Genomic DNA, 25,769 nt, shown 5'->3' with positions numbered 1-25,769 from the left:
AGGATGAGTTTGTTGAGCCTAAGCGTCAAGTTGACATGGATGATTAGAGGCCTCTAGCAACCTCTGCTGCATTTTGGCAGCCCTTAGGTCTTTAGTACTTGACATTTTGTCTTTTGATTTTGTGGTTTGTACTTGAGACTTGGATATTATGATTATCATATTTGTCATTTGAAGTTTGAAACATTAAACATTGAACATTGTCATCATATCATGGTTGTTGCTATTTTATGTAATTAAGTTTATAATGCCACTAAATGATTGATGAGCTAATGATACTCATACTTCAATGCCATTTGAATCTTCAATCTTTGATTATTTCAATTTAAGTTATTTGATAGAAGTTAGAACTTAGAACTTAGATCTCTTTCTTTATTCATTTTGCAATATACAATGCAATGTAAATACTAAAACTCTAAAACTAAACCAGCAATAGGGGTCTTGATGAACTTATACTTCATATTTATGTCTTGTATTGTTACAAATATTTTCATATTTTCATAATTAGCATTTTAAGTATCATATGTATAGTATATACAATATAAACCCCATCCCCCCCTGTCGTCCCACACCACCATACCCCCGTCGTCCCCAAATAGAGGCCCCTATGTCCCCCTGTCCCATAAAATTGTCCACTCGTCCTCCAGGTCAATGTAACTGTGTATATCACATATAAACCTCTACAAATAAACTAACACGAACACATATCTTCAAGCAATCTTCAAATTGTTTATTACATAGCATGAGTGATATCTATATTTTGACTTTTGAAATTCTGATTTCATTACAAGTAATAGCAACCTGAATGGATACAGTCTCTTTGCCATATAAAGGATAGATTTAGGATATAGTTTATTAATATTTTATATTCAAATTATGATATAAGAATAGACCATAAATATCATAAGTTCTTCACTATAAGGAAGTCTCACTTTAACATGGTATCAAAGCAGTGTTCGCTCTTGGATCTAGAAATGAAGAATGAAATTAAATCTATTAAGATTTGATTGGGGCCAAAGATGTACGGAGGCCACTATTACAAGGATGAGAATATGTTTGCAGGCCCCATGTGGATTTACCAGCTCAGTTAGGAAGTTCCAATCACGCTCAGACAGTTGACAGCTATGAAGTTAACAAGAAGGCAAAGGTTCATCCCTCCAAATTGTGGCCATTAAATGGAATAAAAGTGTTGTCGCTATAAATATCAAGTTCAACAATAGCATAATAATGGAGATTTTGCTAGATTTTTTGATACGACAAGAAAAATAGGGGTATTTTTTAATCTAATATCCAAAGCACAACTTACCATTAACAGATAAAGCATATCAAACACAGACTGAAATAGTGATTGGAGGACAATGTTGAGTCCCCACATGTGACAAAGAAGGAACATGGATATAATTGCTGAAGTGGAGATTATCGAATAATGACTTATAGTCCAAGGGATTTAACTTAGTTTGTTGAAGCAATGAGTTCTCATTGTGGAGACCCTAGTTCAAATCCCAAGAGGGGCATCTCTGTGGAATTCTAAGTTGTGACTCTTGGTCTTCCAAATGTTGTTTCTAGTGTGGTTGCTCGAAAGGAGCTTGAATAAGCTTGTAATTCTCATGTTGTTGCTTGAATGAGCACAAGATTTGTAAATGATTTCAATATAAATAATGACTTATAACTGCATCGTTTCAAAAGAAGACGATAAGTTACAACAAACATCATCTCAACTAGTTTTGGTGGCACAGTGATTCAGGTCAAGGGAATCTTGTGTCGAGGTGGAGGAGAACTGGCGCGTTGAAGTTATGAATGTTGGAGTGTTAGTTTTAGTGATCTCTAATAGATAAAACTATTATAACAGATATGAACAATAATAAATATCCTTACTTGATCGATTGCAAAAACAAAGATGTAGATCTTGGTCTTTGAATGATAATCGATATATCTTGATTTGGAGTCTATAACACCAATGGAGAATCAACAAATCTGAATGTATTAACCTACAGAGAGAAGTAGGCAGATCATTGGGACGTGTATTGTCGTGGATTGATATTTGTCCCAACGATTTGCTTGGCATATATATATTACTGTGCAGAGTTATATCTCCATAGAGTCGTGACTCTACATGGCCTTTGGCCACGTAGGGTCATGCCTCTACAAATGCATGACTAAACATTAGTTTGTTTTAAACAACTTTCACACATAACCTTTTGTAATCGATAGCAGACCATAAAGTCCCCCAATAATGATAATAGCCTTCTCATAATATCAGCCCGATAACTATACAAATTGTTATGTGAATGATTCAAATGTATTTACATATGTGTGTGTGTGTGTGTGTGTGTGTGTGTGTGTATTTGTATTAATCTTGACTTAGTTCAATTAAAAATCTGGGTCTTGGCTAGAGGGAATTTGGTCAAACACTTGGCACATAGTCTTGATATTATATTCTAATGTTGCTTGTAAATAATTTGAATCTAGTTTGAATAACTCTATGACTACAAAACTCGTAAGTAATAAGATAATATCAGAGAATGATGTTACTATATTCTATTAAATCCTAGATTGCAACAAATTTATGCAATGTTTAACAATCATGCTTAATATGAAACATTTACTGAAAAGGGTTCTTCAACCATTAATTGCATTCATAATTCAAATGTATGCAAGATTGATGGGAACCTGGTATTGCAGAAACTCACGACAGTAATGGTTTAACTGAGATTTACTCCTTGTTTTCCTTTAGTGATGGCAACGTCGACACCCATGGAATCATAGAACCCAGCGACAGTAATAATTGACTGTGATTTACTCCTCCACCTGCCTAAGGCTGAACTTGTCTTGACATTAATGCCTAGAGCGAAGTTCACCTGACGTGCTGCTACTCCCACTATACCCAACTGTGGAGTCGAGGGAGAATGTCATGTACTAAATCGCTACTCACTAATCGCTGTTTGTGGTAATCACTGTCCTCCTGCGAGCAAATTAACTTCTAGTCCCTTGTCACCACTGCAGATTTTTATGGCAATATTGCATTGCAGAAGGTCGTTGTTCTAACGCCAACAGAATACTACTACCATATACTAATTCTCAAGGAACAACACTTGCATTTAAAGAGAGTCGTTCTGTTGTCATTTGAATGTATCCTCTACTTGTCGTCCAACTGATAACTCAACTGGTATTCTACGCACTCGACCACCTTATACCTGTACGTTGTCTTAACTCTCTCATATCAACCTTCCAATCCCTTAATTCAGATCCTTAGCTCTGTAATTGCAATGTGAGCCACTAGGTTTTCGTCTAGTCTCACTACTTTCCTCAAAGGTCTCATCCTTTGCAAAAATATCCAATCACATTGAAGCAACTTGATTAAAATTTGAATAGAAGGATATATTCGTTGTCTTTCCCAAGATTGAGCCTCTTATTTATAACCTCGAAGTGAGGGAAGAATGTTGGAATAAGAGATGTGGGATAAAACACCAATTTCGTCTTCTAGTCACTTAAGTCACTTTATAAAGTGAATGTCTTAAAAAAACATAAAGTAACTTTATTAAAGTACTTTAATACATTAAATAACGAACTTAAGACAAATCTTCCCTTGTGACTGGCAAGCATCCTTATTGGTAATACCATTAATCTATCCGGATGTGGAGATAGATTAACCAGGCGCCAAAAAAAACTAGCACGAAAGAGGTGACATGACAGTCCTCCCTTCCCGAGATTCCTTGCCCTTAAGCAATCTCAATGCTGGATGCTATAAAATACTCACCTTCCCAAGTGGCATCTTCATACGGTAAATCCTTCCAGCAGACCAGATATTCTCTGACAGATCTGTTTCGCAGCTTCTTTTCCTTGGACTCAATCATCTCTGCCAACTCCAATACAAGTCTACCCTCCTCAAGTGGAGGCAAGCCCTTTAACGGTGCAAACTACTGACCAATTGCCTTCTTGAGGCATGAGATGTGAAACACATTGTTGATTCGACTGTCTCCAGGTAAATTCTAACTCATAAGCAACCTCACCAACCCTCTTGGTGATGCAATAAGCTCCGTAAAATCTGGGCTTAAGCTTTTCGGACCCAATTTTCTTCACGGAGCTCTGTCTATATGGTTGGAGACGAAGATAAACAACGTCACCAATCTCGAAGCTTCGCTCTATACGATGTCGATCAGCATATAACTTCCTATTGGTTCTGCGCCCACTGAATATTACCTCTAAGAGATCTGATAATATCTTGTTGATTCTGGACCCAATCTTTGGCTAAGGGAGCCCTGTTGTCCTGTAAAGCCAAATCAATGAAAGAGAGAGGTTCGTAGCCATAAAGAGCACGGAAAGGAGTCATCTGAATAGACATATAATAGGTGGAGTTATAGCAATACTCCCCCAAATACAACCATTTAACCCAAGCTCTTTGTTGACCTGCAATGTAGTTTCTCAAATACCCTTCCACCTATTTATTCACTATTTCAGTCTAACCATCTGTCTGTGGGTGATAGCTAGTACTACGTGTCAACTCTGTACCCACCAATCTAAAAACCTCCCGCCAAAAGATACTAAGAAACTTGTTGTCCCTATCACTCACAATAGTCATAGCTAATCCATAAAGACGAAAAGCCTCTCAAAAGAACAACTCAACCACCTGAGACATTGACCAGTCCACTGTAATAGCAAAGAAGTGCACTAACTTAGTCAATCTATCTACCACCAAAAAAATGCAATCCCTGCCCTAGACTCTCAGCAACCCTGTAATAAAATCCATGCAGATACTCTCCCACCTCTGAGCTAGAATAGGGAGAGGTTGAAGCAAACCTACTGGGAAGCCCTATTCAGACTTGTTCTGCTGACAAGTCTGGCATTCTCTAAAATGCTGCAATACATCGTCTTTTAACCCAATCCATGAGAATCTCTCTCTAATCTGCCTATAGGTTTTGAAAAAACCTGGGTGACCCGCTGAAGGTGCATCATGTATAGTGTGCATAATATTCATTTTAAGTTTAGATTCTGGTACTAGGTAGATTCTATCCTTATAATATATAATATCATTCATTACCTTGTAAATCATCCTAAAGTAGACCATCCATAATCTAGCAAGTGTGAGTATTTTTAGAATACTCAATTAACAGTTGGGACCTCCCATCTGCTGAAATCTCGAAAATGGTGCAGCACTCCATCACTGAGGGTCTCCTAGAAAGTGCATCAGCAACTATATTATTTTTATATGTCAGAATCATATGCTTGAACCTTGCTGACCTAGTTTTGTTGTCTTTCATTCAACTCATTCTATTCCAAAAAGTATCGCAGGCTGTTATGATCAGTCTTTACTATGAACTTACTTCCTACCAAGTATAGTCTAAACTTGGCTAAAGCGTGCATTATGGCCAGCATTTTCTTATCATAAGTAGAATATAATAATTCGTTGCCCCTAAGTTTCCTGTTCTCAAAAGCTATGGGATGTCAGTCCTGCATCAAAACCGCCCCAATTTCGCTCCCTGAAGCATCGCACTCCAAAACAAAGGGTCTCGAAAAATCAGGAAGTGTCAAAACCGCGCACGTGCTCATCACTTGTTTCAGTCTATCAAAGACTGCCTCTGAATCCTCTGTCCATCTAAATGCCCCTTTCCATGTAAGATCGGTAAGGGGGGCTGCTACCTGGGAAAAACCTTTAGCGAATCGCCTATAATAAGAACAAAGGCCGAGGAAGCCCTGCAACTCAGATACATCTCTCGCTGTTGGCCAATCAAGGATTGCCTGTATCTTTTCCTGATGTACCTTGACTCCCTTTGCACCAATCATATGACCCAAATAGAGAATCTCAGTTAGTCCAAATTCGCACTTAGACTCCTTTGCAAATAAAGAATGTTCTTCCATGAGGCTAAGGATCTCATCTAGGTGTTGCAAATGTTCCTCCCAAGTCCTGCTAAAGATCAATATGTCATCAAAGATGACCAACACACTCTTTCGTAGCTATTTTTTAAAGATGTGGTTCATTCATGACCGAAAAGTACCTGGTGCGTTAGTGAGCCCAAATGGCTCACCAAAAACTCATAGTGTCCGTAATGGCATCTGAAAGTTGTCTTATGCACATCCTCCTCTCGGACTCGTATCTGATGGTACCTCGATCAAAGATCTATATTTAAAAAATAAACAGTGCCATGAAGCTCATCCAGTAACTCATCAATGCGGGGAATCGGATACCTATTTTTAATGGTCCTCTTATTAAGGGTGTGGTAACCAATACACATCCGAAGGGTGTCATGCTTCATCTTAGCCAACACCACTAAAGAGGCAAAAGGACTAGAGCTAGGCCTGATATGTCCCATATCTAGAAGTTCCTTAATCGTCTTTTCTATCAATTCCTTGTAATGCCTGGGGTGACGATAAGGAGTGGTAATGACAGGTTTGGCGCCCTCTTCTAGCTCAATGATATGCTCAAACCCTCTCTCTGGTGGAATACGTGGGGGTAAATCCTCAAATACCCTCCTATGTTTGTCAAGCATCATCTGGATATCACAATGGTACTACTATCCTATATCTTGTGATTTTTTAGAAGAGATGAAACATTGTGTTGCCCACTCGATAACATCATGCCTCAAAATGGCTTCCATCCTGTGAGTTGTTATCAACCTAGGCTCTCCTTCTAGCATAGCCTTAAGGACTACGTGTCGACCATCCTATGAGAACTCCAACTGCATCTTCTCATGATCAACCTATATCTGCCTATCCAACATGGCATCTAGACCATCTAAATCCACCACATAAAAATCTACCTCAAGAAGGAAACCATCAAAATGAATTGAAAGTCTTGACACCTTCCCTGCACATTTCAATCTCTCACATGCTGCCACCCTAGCCTCAAACTCAAGTATGTCATCAATCTGTAAATTCCTCTTGGTAACCCATCGTGACCTTATGAAGTTATGTGAGGCACATGTATCCAAGAGACATATAATGCGTTGTCCCCTAACAATTCCTTTCAAACGAAAGGGGTGTCGTGTGGGGTCATTAGAAAGTGATGTTATGATAGGAGGTTGCCCCTGGGTACCTACCTTCTTCTTCCCTCTAGGTGGTTGATCCTCGTTCTCCTCCTCATCATTGCCTTCAACATCGCTGCCCTCCTATTGCTCATCCTCCTCCTCTGAAAGCACCTCTACATAATGTATCTTGCCTTTGCCAAGGCATCTATGATCTGGTGTCCATGGCTCTCTACAAGTGAAGCATAGTTTCTTCCTCCTGAGTTCATTCCATGTCTCAAAGCCCATCCTAGGAGGTCTAGCCTTATGCTGGTTATCGTTCTTTTGGAAAGAAGAGGTCCCCTTATATGTCTTCTTAGGAGGTTGTAATATCGAATAAGGTGACTCTAGATGGTGAGCGCTCTTAATAGCATCATCCAGAGTGTTTGGTTTAAGTACCTTAACCAAACCTCTGTATCTATCCCGCAAACCCTAAGTGAACAACATTACCTTATGTTGTTATGTCATGTCAGGAACCATCACTGAAATCCGTTGAAACTCATCAATGAAATCATTTAGAGATTTGCTATGTCGTAACTGTGCCAAATCCCTTAATAGACCTTTATATCTTTCCTGTTAAAACAAGTAATCAGCTTAGAACTAAAAGTCTCATATGATCTAATGAGACCATGAGCTTGGGTAACCAACCCGTGATGCCAAAAATCATACGCCACTCCCTCTAAGTGCATCATTGCAAACCTGATGGCTTTTGTCTCTGACATAGGTTTAAGAGTTAGGTACGTGTCTAGCTTGTGAATCCAAGCTCTCGCAGATCTCTTACCACTACCATCAAAAGTAGGGAGAGATAATTTGTTCATAGCATGCTTTAGGTCTCTATTTGGTGCTCTAGGCCTCCTAGCCTGTAGCTGCCTATCTGACTCCCTTTTCTGATTTAGCTATTGGACAAAGAACAAATTTTGTTTAATGAGATCAGGAAACAAATCCCATTCATCATACATTGCAATAATATTATCCGGTAGTAAATTTGGTGTTGTTGGTGGTGTTGCGTCTTCTTCTGCATTAAACACTGGCATTAAAGGCCTGTCAGTGTTACATGTCATAGCCCTAACAGCTTGAGGTTATCTAGCTACACTATTACCTCCACTATGATGTCTTCGGGCTCTCCTATTAACAGATGCTAATTGCTGTATATTAACTACAAGTTGTTGAAGCGCATCAACTATGTTATTTTGCCCATCTCTAATAGCCCGCAATGTTTCCCTTACTTGCCTGTTCTATTCAATTTCATTATGTGTCATTTGAATGTTGTTTACCTGTTCTACCTTTTTAAAATGATCAACCTGTTTAGTTTGTTCAGTTTGTTCACTTGTTCCAAAAATCAATTCCTCATCTACTGTATAGCTATCTTTAATATCAATTTGTTCAGAAGACCCTGCTTATTCTGGTTGGAGATGACTGAAAATATAGGGTTTTTTCTTCATACCCCGCTGTCATTTTCTTCCTGTTTGACCCACAAAATGGCAAGACCTGTGGCTCTGATACCACTGTATTAATCCTCACTTAATTCAATTAAAAATTTGGGTCTTGGCTAGAGGGAATTTGGTCAAACACTTGGCACGTAGTCCTGATATTATATTTTAATGTTGCTTGTAAATAATTTGAATCCAGTTTGAATAACTCTATGACTACGAAACCCGTAAGTAATAAGATAATCTCAAAGAATGATGTTACTGTATTCTATTAAATCCCAGAGCACAGCAAATTTATGCAATGTTTAACAATCATGCTTAATATTAAACATTTACTGAAAGGGGTTCTTCAACCATTAATTACATTCATAATTCAAACGTATGCAAGATTGATGGCAACCTGGTATTGCAGAAACTCGCAGTAATAATGGTTTAACTAAGATTTACTCCTTGTTTTCCTTTAGTGACAGCAACGTCAACACCCTTGGAATCGCAGAAGCCGGCGACAGTAATACTTGACTATGATTTATTCCTCCACCTGCCCGAGGTTGAACTTGTCTTGACGTTAATACCTGGAGCGAAGTTCACCTAACGTGTTGCTACTCCTGCTATATGCAACTATGGAGTCGAGGGAAAATGTCGTGTACTGAATCGCTACTCACTGATTGTTGTTTGTGGTATTCACTCTCCTCCCACGAGCAAACTCACTTCTAGTCCCTTGCCACCATTGCAGATTTTTATGGCAGTATTGCACTGCAAAAGGTTGTTGTTCTGACGCTAGCAAAATACTACTACCATTTAATGATTCTCAAGGAACAGCACTTACATTTAAAGAGAGTCATTCTACTGTCATTTGAATGTATCCTCTACTTGTCGTCCAACTGATAACTCAAATGATATTCTAGGCACTCAACCACCTTATGCCTGTACACTGTCTTAACTCTCTCATATCAACCTTCCAGTCCCTTAATTCGGATCCTTAGCCTTTGTAATCGCAATGTGAGCTAGTAGGTTTTTGTTTAGTCTCACTACTTTCCTCAGGGGTCTCGTCCTTTGGGCTCATATTTTACCTTTACGCCTTCAGGTTGGCTTTATTCTTGGTTGTAATCATCTGGATATTATTGTGAATCTTCCTCTGGTTACATATTAGGCGTATATTCAAAAAAATCTGCTTGAAGTGACTTTGCATTAAATGTATTTGGTATACATTCTCAGAACTGGTTCATGTTATTGTATTTTTGTTATTACTTATTGAAAAAACATCAAAAATATAAAACAATCAAACCCTTCTGCAACTTCTGTCTAGCTCTGCAAGAAAATTGTAATAAACAGGGAAAACAAATTTAAAAATATAAAATTACAGCAGATCAGCAGAAGAGATCCATCAAGGATCTTTCAAATGTAAATAATATTTAAAATACAAAATTTGAGAGATTCGCTGATAAAAATAATTTGGTTTTTCAAAATCATGAAAGATTCGCCAATAATTTATATCTTTTTCCAGAGGGGGGTTTCTTAAAGTTTACCCTAACTCCAATATAGATAAATATCAAATTGAGAAATCTACTTTTAATACACACATATATAGATAACCATATTATTTCTTATCAAATAATTAACTATGATTACCAAATTTATATTCAATTCAAGGAATGATTCATAAATACGTGCTAATCTATTCTTTATAAATACATACAAATGAGTTAAGATACACATTCATTATATTATAGTGGAAATCTAATAGTAAAAAAACAAAAACAAAAGTAACTTACTTGACCAACTTAGTGGCTGATCAATATGTACAACTATATATATTACCTCATATTAGTCATGATGTATGCTACACCATTTTATATGTACCTTTATCATCACATCAATTTGTAGTGGGTCCACTATTATTCAACGTGGCATAAGAACCTTATGTCTCGAGAATTTCATACACCTCAAACCATTCATTCCTCCTTTTGATTGAATGTTACCTACTACATGGCAACCTTATTATCTAGTAATAATTTTGGTGCTATACAAACTTGGGCACGGGATTGATTAAAACCATATCCACCTTTAGTGTCAGTCATCCATGAGTTTTATATTTTTCATATAATCCCTTGATGCCCTAATTTCTTCCATATTATCCCCGACTCTTTAGTTCAATGCTTCCTGTATGGATTGACTGGTCATTGCTTAAGCCCATTTTTGCTCTCATGTTATTACCAATGGGCTCGCGGTTAACATATTTCCACGTGTAATAGGTTTTATGGTACAAACGCCCTATGGAGTTGAGGTCAACATAAAAATGAATATAAATATATAGTGACCATCTTTTATTGGTAAAACTTCAGTTGACCATGCTCCAATTGAAGACTTATTCCCTTCTCAATGTGTTATGCATATCTACTATGATGGACATATCCTTCGCTATGTAAGCACTTATATACGTGGTTTATTTTTCCATGTCTTGTCTTTCATGCATTATATTAGGTCAAACCTATTTCAATTGCATCTATTCTTTCTTTGACATTTCCCTTATAACTCTCTCGCAGTAAATATGTCCACTCTATGTTGTTCATCCGTTACTCATTGAGCAGTTGGAGAGGAACTTGGAGTCATGTGGTTGTATTTATAGTATGTAGAATGCATGACTTGGAGATCTCAAATACAACATGAAAGGTCTCAAGGCCATGGCATATGTGCACTATAGACTACCTCCCTCCTCACGTAACTGGGCTTGGTTATGGTCTATTAGCTAGACAGAACCCACATCTTATATATATTTTCATGCGATCTGCCCATTAATCCATAGTAGTCCTTCTATCTTCTTTGATCAATGGTTATCCCTATTATTTTCTTCTCCGATCATATGTTTTCATCTAAACAATACGTTCCTACGCACTAATAATAGTATTGCACCAAGTTCACTTTTCATTGTTTGATGGTCTTAGCACCTTATATGCTACTCCCTTTATTTAGACATACAATTCCCCTCCAAATTCGGTGGTTATCCATAGTCCAAAAATCTATGTCATTTCATATATGACATGGATGTAATGAGTACACACTCGCCAATATGGTGGTTGTTTATCAGTTTTCTCCACCGATCCATCACTTGTCGTGGGGTTATGTTTCCCTTCCCATGACTTATCTCTATGTGCTATGTGCGATGCATTATTTCTTGCATAAACTTAATTAGTCGATCCTCATTTCATGTTCTCATCGTGGAATCCACATAGGATGCAGTTGTGACCAATCCTGCTACTTTCGACAATGAATGCCAATTTACTCATAAGATATTGGGTATTCTTCCTCACAATTTGCATCATTTTGTTGTCTTTGGTATCATAATCACACCATAATACTTTTTGCTATTGTTTGATGCAAATTCAATTATTGCATAGAGATAAGTTCAATTTCCTTTTCATGCTTTAGATTTCCTTATTCATGCTCTTGTTTGGTATTGTTGGAAGAACGACATAAAATGTAGCTTTAGGGGCTCAACAAAGCTCTTGTTGCAAACAAGTTCAGCAATCATTGCAGCCAATAATACAACATTTTGCTCTGGCATTTTCTGAAAGAGATCCAACGCCTTTTCCCATAACTATTTTGTACATATGTATCTGTATTGTATCTCGTGTTCTTACATTTACAACTTGGCTCTGATACCATATTGAGTAACATGGATCGGCTTTTGCAAATGTAATTATATCACCATTGTTTTAAGTATGTTCCAAATGCAGATCCCAATCTCTTATAAATATGAGTAGGAGACATGTCTCTATGATAAATCATTATTTGTTAATAAATATTAACAATATAAATCACAATATAACATGTGTTATATAATATATATTTATAATATAATATATATGTGTATAATATAATATATATATATTTATAATATTATATATATGTAGTATAATTATAATAATTTTAACAATGTGTTCCAAATGCAGAGCTGAATGAATTATAAATATGAGAGGAGAGACATGTCTCTATGGTTAATCATTATTAAATAATATATTAACATTAAAATTTATATATAACTATATCTACATATATAAAGTATTTGTGTGTGTGTGTGTGTATATATATATATTATAATATATATATTTTATAATATATACATAAATCAATATATTTGTCTGAATGATGATTTCCCAATAACCACAAAACTATTATCTTCGGGTCAATTCAACCTGACTAAAGCTACAATCTTAACACTCCCTCTTAGTTAGGGAGGATTGTTATAGAACACATTATGCTTTTAAGCATATGGAGAGATATCATCTCAATATGATATTCTTGGAATGGCATATCAACATATATCCATCAACTTAGATGTTATCTTTCAATATAATCCGAAGTATGAATCAACAAGTATTATCAATCATATGATATAAATCATACTTATATTCTTTTGGTATGTGCATTGGCATCAAAACCTTGATGCCTACCAAAAGAATATGCTATACCTTAGAAAGATGTGCATTATCTGATCTTTGACACTCCAGGACAATTATTGAATGTAGTCTATTAGATAACAGAACAAGAACAACAAATACACTATCATTAATGTCATGAATCGATGCTTGATACATGAGAGGAACTATCACAGTATATATTAACATATACAGCCCGATCAGAGCAAGATCAAAAGCTATTGAATAGCACGAGATATCAGTATGTGAAGTAAATCGAGCATATACATATGTGTATGTGTATGTATTTACATAAGCATGTATATACATATATATACGTATATGTATGTTCCCTATATTGTTATTAGATCCAATTGAAGCTATTACTTTGACACCTCTTAGTGAGGGAGGATATGATCAATTTCCTAATCTCTTATATTCAAGTTTGCATAAAAAATACTTATACACAATTACATCCCTTTAAGAATATATATATATATATATATATATATATATATATATATATACACACACACACACATACTATCTAATTTCCGGTACATTCTGGGACACAAACATAGGACAGATAATCAATCTTGATCTCATAATTTCTGGCTCAATCCAATATTCCTGATTTACTTATTGTCATGACTTTCGACACAATCTGGGACATCAAGTTAATGTAGTCTATCATGACAATGGATCAAGAATACAACACAACAACCACAATATCATGATTTCCACCTCATTCCAAGACAGCAATTTAATGTAGTCATTCATGATACATTTTGTTAACATTATTGCCAACGCATTCCAAAACAACAACTTAATGAAGTCTATCATGATAACATGGTTGAGCTATTGCTAAGATCATCACCTTACAATAGCGACCTCACACATATATCAAATGAAAGATTGTCACCTTTCATGACATAAATCACAACAACATCATGTAGTAACTCACATGATATCCACCATGAACCAAGTCAGAGGGTGGACCCACCACAGCTGCTCCTAGAGGGTGGAAAAAGGTTTTTCACCTCAAATTTCTCCCTCAAGGTATTTCCCTTCAAACTTCTCTTTCATAGAGAACTTATTAACAAGGAATTGCACCTCGTAATTTTCCATCTGAACAAAAGATCCTAGGAAATCAGGTCCTCTAATTACTCCCTTAGAAGCTCTCTTCACCCAAGGATGTTTGTCGAACTCCCTCTAAATCTAATATCAATCTTCCAACTTTTTGGTGATAAATCATTATTTCCTCATGATGTAGATAGTGGTAGGCCCATAAAAGTCACACACATGTATTCAGAGTATCAATCTTCTAAGCTCCTATTGTTGCTTAATGCACCATTCTTCTCTAACTACAAGAGCATCCATGGAGAGCAAATAATAGAACAAGAGTACATCAAGGTGCGAAACTCTTATTATTCATACATATAAGCAAGAGAGTATAATAAAAATAAGTTTAATACTCAAAGATAATAAATACTTATCTATACATCAACATCCTTGATATAAATGCTCCAATGAAGGTCCATATCCATCAAATCAAAAAATGTCTCCAATGGGGAATGAAACATCAGTTAAAGTAATTATTCACCCCTCACAATGTAAAATTTGCAGTCCTATATCATTGACAATTTTGGATCTCTTCGAATATGGCTAGCTTCTTTCTTTTTTTCTAATATATCTTAAAACCTTAGTCTCCCAACCACGTAGCTCTCACTCCCTCTTATTCAACACTTCACACACATCCCCTTCAGACACTGAACTTCTAAAGAACTAATAATGGTTCACATCTTTTCTATGTATAGTCGAAACTCCATTTCAATTATTCAATCTAGTGCTTGTGCATCACACTCTTCCCAAAGTATAAGAATCACTTATTTCATCTATTAGTTTGTGAGTATAGTCACATTTTGCAAATTTTTATCCCTTCTTTTGTTATGATCACTGTCCACTATCATTATGACCAATTTATTTATTATCATAACCATAATCCATGTCAACATGGTTTATTACTCTCTGAATCTCAATCTCCCTTCCCTGCAAGAATATTCTAGGAGGAAAAGATCAAGGTAAATAGCTCTTATAGCATGCATAGAATTACAAATAAGATGTTAACCACAAAATACTTATTACTTTCCATAAAACATCTCATTTTTATTACTTTACATATAACTTATCATTTTCTCCTTATACTATACGAAATGAGTTTATTTATAATAATTATATATTAATCCTAATTCATATTTATATAAATAAATAGGCAAACTTATATGAAATCCATAACTTTTATTTTCTTACCATGATATTATAGGATTATTGATTTCCTTACCATTCCATATAATAATTCATTAAAATTATTGTGTTAAGATTAGAAAATATAATAGTAAGAGACCACTGAATATATACATACCCCATGTTATTTAATTTATTTCAAACCTTAGTGTTGCACACAATCTCTTATGTGTTTCGACCATTTTTATTGTTTTAACCTATGTTCCCCGAGGACGCGTCCCCCCCAAAAAAACCAGCGTTTCGAGGATGGGGATGTCCCCGTCCCGGAAACTTCATTGGGGACTTGCATCCATCCCCAATTTTTTAACACACAAAAAATTTAAAAAACTAAAAAAAATGTCACTTTTGCCGTCCCCATTTGCCGTCCCCCACTGTCCCCAAAATCAGCAAAAAAAATGCCGCCCCGGAAACCCGTCCCGCTGTCCCTTGCCGTCCCCGTCCCGAAAACTTGGGGGAACATAGGTTTTAACAAAGCTCTTCACTAACAAATGTGTGCACGCTCTTACTCACCTCAACCCAATTGCATTCTATCTCCCTGTTTTTTAACTCTTTTATCATTTATTATCTTTCTTATCCATTTTTTCATGTGTCTAAGCTTCAATGGTCTTCGATGTGCTATGTCAATTTGTGTGGTTAATAATTCACCTGTCTTCTACCATGTTTTGATGCACTATTCATTTTTTCTCATTTGAGTTTCCCCTAGGAAAGGTATGTGCTATGTGGAATTTGACTTGACATTGTCTCGTTGCATCTATTTGCAACCTCCAACCATGATTTGTAATATTAATAGCATTAAGAAACCAATGAAACAACTCTGATCGAAGGTCACTGTAATGTGATTCTCAATAAGATTCTTTCTCTTCCATAAGATTCTCTCTCCTTCCATGTCCTTCCTACGCAATGCATCAAGGGCTAGTGCCACAACTTGTTTGAAAATTGCTTTATTGGATACAACCTCAAAAACCCTATAACTCAAAAGTTGCAATGGTTTTAAAAAGGCTATTCAGCAACTGAACAAGAACCTTAATGACATAGAAGCCCAAGGATATAATTATCAGTTCAACTATGTCATGCCCCCATCAAGATACATACTCCATCCATCTACTAAAGAGTATAACAATGATTAAAATTAAAATGTGATTTACATCTATGTTCAAATCATACCACTCCGAGATATATATGTACTTATCATATATTGGTACCCTAATAAATGGGGCATGGAACACTATTTAATATCACAGAGATTGCAAATCTGTATCGCAGAAATCACAAAATCGTTTTCACAGAGGGGTGGTCAAATAGGATATTGCATTGGTTAATGCTTGAAGAGGAAACTAATTGTGTGTGGAACACTCATTATCTTCCCATTTTCTCATAACATAGACTCTCCTTACTTTTGCATTGAATTCTTCATTAGCAGAACATCTATCTGCAATCTCTTCAAGTTACGGTCCAAGCGTTTTCTTTACAATCTTTTATTGAATGTACTGATCAAATTATATTCTTGTTGAGTTTCACATAAGATGTGTTATTTCCATCTTCCATATCTTATTTGATTTGCATGGCGGCTCCATCTCAGGTACAATTTGAAGAAATGGGCCTGATATTTATTATGACCAATATGAGATATGTCCCCACAGCAACTGCAAGCTTACTCTACCTCACATATAAACTAGATGGATTCCATTTATTCAGTTTCAATGCTGATGTTATTGTCCTCATTTGCGATGTCTTCCAAATTGGGGTTTGATGCCCATCAGATATCTATTGTATTTCTTGTAACATTGATGTGAGACTGAATTTATGCTCTATGTATCATTTCTTCCAAATATGGCCATCAATCAAAGGTCGGATGTCCTTCCCCAGATCACAGATCATGCGTAACATTTCTTCTCATCTGTTCGATATTGACATCGAGCCCTCTCCATAATATACTCCTTATATATCTTATACTCCCAAATGGTTGTATCCAATATGAATCTCCACCTATACTTCTAAAATTGTGATTATTGATCACTAGTGTGCCAGGAATGTGACTATATTATTAAGGTTTCCTGAGAATAGTATATAACATCCATGCATTCATTTGTGTAAGGATTGATGGCTCCTGATGTCAAACCACAGGAATATGTTCTCCCCAATCCCTTTGACTTCTGATATAATAGTTCAACCGTCGTTTGTATTAAATACTTCTACGAGGCATGTTATCATGTGCAGAGGATGGCCTGTTAGATCCTTGGATCTGTGAATGGATGCTACAACTTCCTTTGCCTCTCCGTTCAATGTTTTGTTCTTCCGTAATGAGTGCACGTTTTATCATCCTTTTATTTTACATTTGCAGATGGCTCTGATACCATGTTGAGAAACTACGATTGCTTCTAAAAATGTAATACCATTGTCATTGTATTGATGTGTTCCAAATGCAGATCTCAATGACTTATAAACATGAGAGGAGACATGTCTCATGAAGAGACATGTCTCTATGGTTAATCATCATTAAATAATATATTAACAATAACATATATATATATATATATATATATATATATATATATATATATATATATATATATATATATATATATATATATATATATATAAGTAGATATATTTTTCTAATGGATGATTTCCCAATAGCCACAAAACAATTATCTTCAGGTCAATTCCCAGGGGTAACTACTAGGGAATCCTCCCAAATTATGCTGACTGGGACAGCTTGCCAGCATGGATACACCTAACATTAAAGCCTGATCTATTAGCAAAGGCAGATGATGATACAATATCAAAAATCTGCAAAAGGGTTGCTGCAGTGATTTCAACAAGCTAGTTAGTTACATCAGTGAGCAAAGCAGTGCAAATTAGAATATTACTTAACTATTGTTTATTAGACATCAACAATTTTTACTTCAAGTTTCAGGATAGTGTTTTGCCTACTATTTTTTACTGTTTCAAAATAGATTTGACATTTTCAGTAAATTGGGAAACGTTCTTGACTAAAGTCCTAAACATATGTCGAAATGCACTATCAAAGTACATCTTCCCTTAAAAACCAAGTCACATGGGTATCTATTTCTTCAAAATTAAATTGGGGCATGTGCCTCTAACCAAAATTAAACCTGCAATTTACAAATGCATTAAGACAGTATGAGGTTTGAGGCTTGCACACGTCATCATAATGGCAATAACACCACCCTACCACCAGGCAAATGACCTTTGACCTATAAAATACAACATTGTGTGAAATATAGACAAGTTGTATGCTGCAAATGGTTTACAACTGTTATTTAAGTTTGAACATGGTGTCAGCGAGTTCTCTTGTAAGTTTGACAAGATAAATCATAAATCATTACCATAATTTTATTTGTAGATTAAATGTCACCCATATCAAACGATCTATATCTGTTGACTGTTAAACTATTGTATTGGATATTTTAAATGTCATGAAACTACACATAGATAGGTTGGCTGCTCTCCGTTTTTCTATCATTGTGTGCTATGTTTATTTGATTCATGCTTAGGAGGTTGTATGTCTTGCTTTGATCTTATAAAGTTGAATTTAAATTTCCATATTTGCCACCCACACCCTGTGCCTAGCTCAAGAGCCAAGGTTGCCTTGGCCATTTAAGCCAATCGTGGGGATAGTGGGGTGAGACATCAGCAGCATTTACTTCTCCCTATGTCTAGACTTATTGCATAGTTATTGCTCTCATATCAGTTGTAATGGAGAATCATAGCAGTGGGAATGGCAATTTAAGCCAAAATAAGAATACAAAACCATCTAGACAGTTTTCAACTCCCATGGTTCAAGAGCCCTTTGCTCCTCCAATCTCTGCTAAGGCATCCTACAAGGAAGCCCTAAGGTCAGAAGTTGAAGGTGAAGTGACATCAACGTTAGTTGCTTTTGAATTGGTGAAAGGTGAATCCATATTGAGGACCAGGCCAACCAAAATGGGAGATGGAAACATTATCAAGCAAGGAGACACCAAAATGGAGAAGACAATATGGCTTCTGCCACAACCATGATTCTGTTAGTGTCTCCCAATCCAGTAATGTTCCATGTGGTAAGATGTGAAGACAACCATCTTAGTGTCTCGCAATCGCATCATGCTGAGCATAGGTCTATATGGTAGAACTTGGTGTGAAAGGACAAACATTTGACCCTTACTCAAGGGTGCCCAGCAAAAGTTTGGGGCTCTAAAGGAATTCACAACTTCGGAATATTCTTGATCGTAATGACATGATCAAATGAAATCAGCTAAAAAATCAATATGTTCTTCCTATGACTCAAATGAGGATATATTTTGTTCTAATTAAATCTGTAAATTGTTTAGGCTCTCTTTTCTTTTTGTTTTGGGATCTCATTTGACTTCCTAAAGATGTCACTGTCATTTCCGTTTCTATCAAATAATTGTTAAAAAGCTCTCCTACTTTCTAACTGATATGAGGGCCTGACTGATTGGATTAACAAATGTTGGAATCTAAAACTAGTCTGAGAATCTTTGGTCTGCTGGACTAGGGCACAATGGATTCAAATCTGGGGACCCTGAAAAGGCTAGCTTTAGATGGTTGTTGTTGCCCAAAAAACAAGTTGTTCATCATGAGTTAAATGTGCTTGGTGCATCTGCAAGAGTTTGTGATCTGTGCAATGAACCTGAGTTTTTTACACACTTGTTTTTTGACTGTTAGTATGCCCTTGCTCTGTGGCTTTGGTTTTTGGGTAATTGTATTGGTTGGAGTTGTGAAGATAGTTTTGATTGGAACACAACTCTTGCTGAATTTGAAAGGGTTTTCTCTGTTGAGCTTAATATTTTTGGCTTATCTTCACTAATAAAATTTTTTGGGTTATCTGGAAGAAGAGGAATGAAGAAGTGTTCTAAGGAAAAAGAAGATGCCTTGCTTGAGTTCAAGAGTGAACTCACCTTTATTAATATTGTTTTGCAGGTTTCAGCAATAACAGAGATTCTATGGACAGGTTTGTGATACTGCTCAAAGATGGACTCACAATTGTCTACAAATCAGAGATCAAGAATGTCCATTTCTTAACACAGCGGAGAGACAAGCTTAATGAAGAGGAGTTGGCATGCCAAAGGATTATATGGACAAGAAGAACATCAGTAAGCCTTTGGAGATAGAAATGCCCAGACCTGAAAGATGAGATAAAGCTTGTTATCAGCCCTTGGTGAAGGATGTGGATCCAGAGGATGTAATCGATCTTCCAATCGGCACTCATGGTTGTTATTACTGTGAAAATAGTAAATATGTAACAGGGTTGTTGGGATAATTCTGTGATGTATTGGTTTTTTGGTCTCCTTTTCTATTCATAAGTTGTAACTATGGCTAAGTGTTCCAGCACTCTGAAGATTTCGTAAGGTAGTTAACATTTGGACTGATGGGCCATAGCTCCTCATAATGTATCTTTCTTTTGTACTCTATATAATATAAAGAACAATACCATGAAACTGATGGACCATTGCTCCTCAAAATGTAGCTCTGTTTTGTACTCTATATAATATAAAGAACAATACCATGAAACTTACAAGTATCACTTAGCTCAGTTGTGTGTTTTCAAGATCAAATACTGTGTAGTGTTGTCAGAGATAGTCTAGCTTTTATGGAGCCTCTTCTGTACAATGGTCAGAAACTTATGTTTAGTCAACCTGTTTGATGTGGTACAGGCTTCAGCATTGAACCTCCTTGTTCCAAGCTTAAGGTAAGCATTATATTGAGCATTATTACTTTGTTTGTCAATTTGTTATTGATTAATAGTTAATACATGATGAAAAAGGTGAGTTCATTGGCATCCCAAATTATGACGCCTTAATGGCAATTTCAGTCAAGGAATGCATCTTTAGATGTGGTTTGGTGATGCCCTCCTCCAAAGTGGTCCTTTTATGGTTTCAATTTATATATCAGTAATAAGATATTTTAATAACTTAAAAAACAATATTTCAAATACAAAATCAGGTATTATCCCTGCAAACGGTGTTCATGCTTCCACAAACTGCCTATCACACACCCTTAAAATGACCAACTATAAACCAATACAAAAAACTATCCAGATTTAGCATGCAAAAAACCCCATAAAATTGTGAATACAAAGCCCATACTATCCAAAATTGGGCATGCAACCATTACATACTATCAATCTTCTCGCATGCTTAACAATTTGCCCGAAGCATACCATTGATATAGAAGCCCCTTATTAACAAAACAGGCTACATGCTTACACAGAGCCTTATACATCCAAACAGAGCATACCCAAGACCACACATAGATTGCAATTTCAAAAGAAGAACCAGAAACTAAACCAACACAAAGGTCACAGCTTACTCAACCTTCTTCCTCACCATCGGCCCAATTAAACTTCTTCTCTACAGATGCAGCTGCCCGCTTTGCTTTGATATTTGCCGTAATTTCTGAATCTCCTTTTCCCTCTCCCACTTCCCTGCTTTGCATGCTTGAAGGTGACCCTTCAGCAGCTCCTGTCCCTGTGGTTCTCCACATTTATACTTGCACTCCAAACTAGGGAGGGATGATAATCTTGAGCCCATTCACCCACCAAACACCAGTTCAGTCAATGGCATGAAAATACTTCCCCAGTTCAGCAACAGCAACAAGGTGATAAGTCCCCACAACCATTCTAGCTTCATGCAGACTTTCAAAACCCATACAGCCTCCTCCAACCATGGCTCTAATTCCCATGCCAACATCACGGAGACAATATCAATATTTGATCTATATCTCTGCTCCCAGTTCAAATATTCCTCACCCAACAAAAAGTCAATAATCTGCCAGAACAGGGTATCATCAATTAGGAAAATTCTCTTCGGCTGCTTCCTAGTAATTTCTTCAAGGAAGCATTTTGTTCCCTTGTTGTGCACAAAGGTAAAATTTGCTTCCATACATTTCTGCAACTCACCTTTGCTCAAAATGTGGGAAATCAAATGACGGACAATCAAGCTGATGCCCCAGGTTTTAATGGTAATTCAGCCAACTCACCTGTCCACCTTAGCTTCCTTAGATGCTTCTTCAAAGAGAGTTCCAAGGTACTCCATGTGGCATGCACGTATGCCTCAAATGAGGAGGCCATCTAATCATCGAATGTGCTCATCAAAAAAGCCTACCTTTTCCATATCTTCACCACAATACAGTCACTTTGATCCCGTACTTCTTTCAAATATTAATGATTGCTCTGTATTAAACGGGCCAAGATTACACACCTTCAAACACCTATGTTTTTCATTAGTAATAAAAAAATTGAAATTTCTTTGGCCTCTACTTTCCCTTCAAAGTTATATGTGCGGCTCATACCAAGAATCAATAGTCCACCTTCAATTTAAAGGTTGCATTTTCATGCATCAAGTGCTAGAAGTTAGAACTTTACCATTGACATTCATAAAGTCCTTCATTGAGTTGTCCCCTAACATCTCAGTCAGTGAAACAGCAAATTTGGACCTTTTATCTGCCATCTCATCCTCTTCTCGTTTCACATGCAAGATTTAAAGTCTGCAAAGAAAGTTAGTAAAGGTTTGATTTTCTTTACATACCTATTAAGTTGCAACATTCCAATTTCACTTTTGCTTATGGCATTCACAATAATCTCTGAATCACCCTCCAAGTGGAGTCTTTCCACATTCATTCTTTAAGCTACTTTAACAACACTAAGGACTACTTGAACCGCTACTTCATGGTTGGCGCCAACTCCAAGATGCTTGGCCTCCAGCATTATCACATTGCCTTGATGATCAGTAGCTACATAAACTGCCCCAAACGGCCCAGGACTTCCTTTAGAGGAACCGTTGAAAGTTCATTTTGATCCATCCTTTCTGTGGTGCAATCCATTCCTTTCTCATCACCTCTTGATTAACAGGACTAGCCTTACACTGCCCATTAATGGACTGTCCTTCATGGTTTCTTATTTAAGCTTATTAGGCTTCAATATTCTCTCGGTGTTTGTTATTGAGTGCTGGCATTTAGCTGAGTACAATCATAAATTTCATTTGAAATTAAATAGAGTTTCATTCAGCTTAACAGATAACACTGACAATCGCCAAGTAATTTATCTCCCTTTCCCTATCACAGACAATATAAGACAACATGATGAGCAATCCAAAAGTAGAACAACTTCTAAATTCATTAAAAAAATACCTTGCACAAGCAATCTACAAGAATATTTTGCATTTAAAAATGTGTCTTACCTCTGCTTTAAAATGCACAAATTTATCATTATTGATCACTCCAGTGATAAACAACCATTCAATTCTACTTTGATTCTCAAAGCACTCAATCCAATTTCTTAGGGTATCAAAGGAAGAAAGCATTAAATTTGTCACCTTCATAAAAAATTGATGGCCTCACCTCTGGAAAGAGATATCCTGCTTGTAATTTAGCTATATTAGCATTGCGTGGTACCTTCGTCGTATAAACTGCAACCAAATCACTCATCATTTGGTATTATTCTTGATGATTGCTAAGTTTGTTACAAATCATACAACAACAAAAAATCTTTAAATAAAACAAAATTTGTGACTATCAAAGTAAAACGGCCATCCACATAGATTTGACATAGAACAAAAAGAAAAGGGAACCATGAAGCAGTACACCCCCACACACTTTAAAAAAAAGAAACTAACAATTCTTTGGCCAAATATGTCTAAATTGATTAGCTACCACTGAAGGTTAATCTCCGGATTATACCCAATCAATAAAAACGTAGAGACAAGTCCGTCCAAAATTAAAAACATACACAAAATCAAGTACATTTCTAGGATATACCGGCACCATCAGATGCTTTTGAAAAGATTCCAGGGCATTTAAATTTCCGTTTCCAAATTGGAAATAATGAAACAGGCACTCATATAATATTTTCATAACCTAGTTCCACACGCGAAAGCCTAACCAGATCCAAAAGAAGTTAGAAGACATTAACACAAACTTTGTTGATTGGCAAGTATGACCCTGATTAATAAAAGCATTAAGCGTAAAATTTATACTGCTACCTGTCTTCTCACTCTTACATGGCCGCCATAATTTCATTTTGTACCATAACCGAAATCAAATATAGATTGGAAATACTGTCTTAAAGAAAAGGTTGTGCCTCTGTAATTTGTAGATATTCATTAAGTGGCAAGCATATCAAAAGAAAATAGAATGACTGCCAGTGAACCATTGGGTGTATAAGACATCAAAATATACCAGTCTTCTCCATAGGTTCGGCAGCAATGCACCTGATCGATTGATTTCTTTTGATGAGGCATGATGACTTCTCTAACATGAAAAGGGAACTGCCAAACAAATCACTATGTTAAAACAATTCATTTTTTTATGAATACATGTTTAAATCATGTTCTCCTACATTCACTAAAAGTCACTCACTCAGCCAACATAAGGACTCTCATAGATTAATATTTTCAACCAGCTTGAATGTATCCTGAGAATCCCCATAAAGAGTATACCGATTCGAGTATACTCAAAGCAGGACAAAACAACCTGACTAAATGAAATCCTTCCATGCCAATAGCCATCTAGCAACTCAAATGCATAGTTATATATTGACAAATAAGCTACAGAAAAGAATAAATCAACTGAAGTCTTATACTAATGTTACAGCTTTATAAATGAAACACAAAGACAAAAAGAACATTAACAAAAGATGGACTTACTGACAAATTATGGCCAGCTGAGGATAGGGAATCCAAATTAAAATTCCTTTACAAGAATAACTTGTGTTATAATGCAATGACAACCAATGTTAATTATATTGAGAATGATGCAATTTACATCATGCTTTCTAATTCTTTTGTATGGTCTTTTTCACCACAAGCATTATTTTCATATTCAAATAATTACTATGAGTTAACTGTTTTCTATGAGTGGTCTTTATTTTAATGACCTTGACGATTAACAATGCACACAGGCATCTCTAAGCTTTTTTTAGCATGAGAATATTCCCACAAGAAAAATATAAAAACATACTACACTATGAAAGCCCAATTACTTCAAAAGTTAACATCATTATGGAATATACTATATATATTGCAACAAAAAGAAGGCATCCATCATACCACTAGGCTTATGAAGCAAATTAATTTAACGCAAGAAAATCTACTTAATTGCTCTCCCATTGTAATAAGCTCATTCAATTCCTAAAACAAATCACCAAAAGATGTCATCCAAAGTCGCTCTAAGGATGTGTCCTACATTAAAAATCAAGAATGTTGCTATCCAAGAGAAAAGCAATAGGCTTGATCGAGGAATTAATTAGTTATTAATGGCATTGTTAATGAACAAGTAAGTCCAATTGAGGACATAACTGGAGAGTTGTTTGAAAAAGTCATGATTGTGGGAGACACAACTCCTCACTCCATACCTTCAGTGGTCCAAGAGCCTTAACTTAACCAAGAAAGTGTGTATCGATCCACCATTAGCAAAGACAAAAATTCATGTGCATCAAGAATTAAGCAAAAATGACATCACAAGGATTCACATAAGCATAAAGTTGAAGAATCAGGGACAATGGTCACATTGGGACAATTATCTCTTTCATATGAACATTTGTATGATCACAAGGAGATCATTTTGAATCACCATAGCAAATAAAATGCACGGATATACACCTAGATGAA

General features: G+C 36.1%; 1 protein-coding gene across 1 annotated transcript in view; it reads right to left on the bottom strand.

Moving 5' to 3' along the window:
• The window catches only part of AGD2 (Pyridoxal phosphate (PLP)-dependent transferases superfamily protein), a 214,031-nt gene that overhangs the window by 161,831 nt on the left and 26,431 nt on the right, over nt 1–25,769 (bottom strand). Inside the window, exons 2-3 of the mRNA XM_089819237.1 lie at nt 24,340–24,428; nt 23,503–23,570 (exon numbers count right to left, since the gene is read on the bottom strand). Coding sequence (XP_089675363.1) covers nt 23,503–23,570; nt 24,340–24,428 — 157 coding nt within the window. The remainder of the gene's footprint in view (nt 1–23,502; nt 23,571–24,339; nt 24,429–25,769) is intronic.

Source organism: Cupressus sempervirens, chromosome 3 (genome assembly GCF_028749045.1).
Source record: "Cupressus sempervirens isolate cs-2001-9-10 chromosome 3, ASM2874904v1, whole genome shotgun sequence".
In the NCBI taxonomy this organism is placed as follows: domain Eukaryota; kingdom Viridiplantae; phylum Streptophyta; class Pinopsida; order Cupressales; family Cupressaceae; genus Cupressus; species Cupressus sempervirens.
This window is presented reverse-complemented; position numbering and strand designations above follow the sequence as displayed.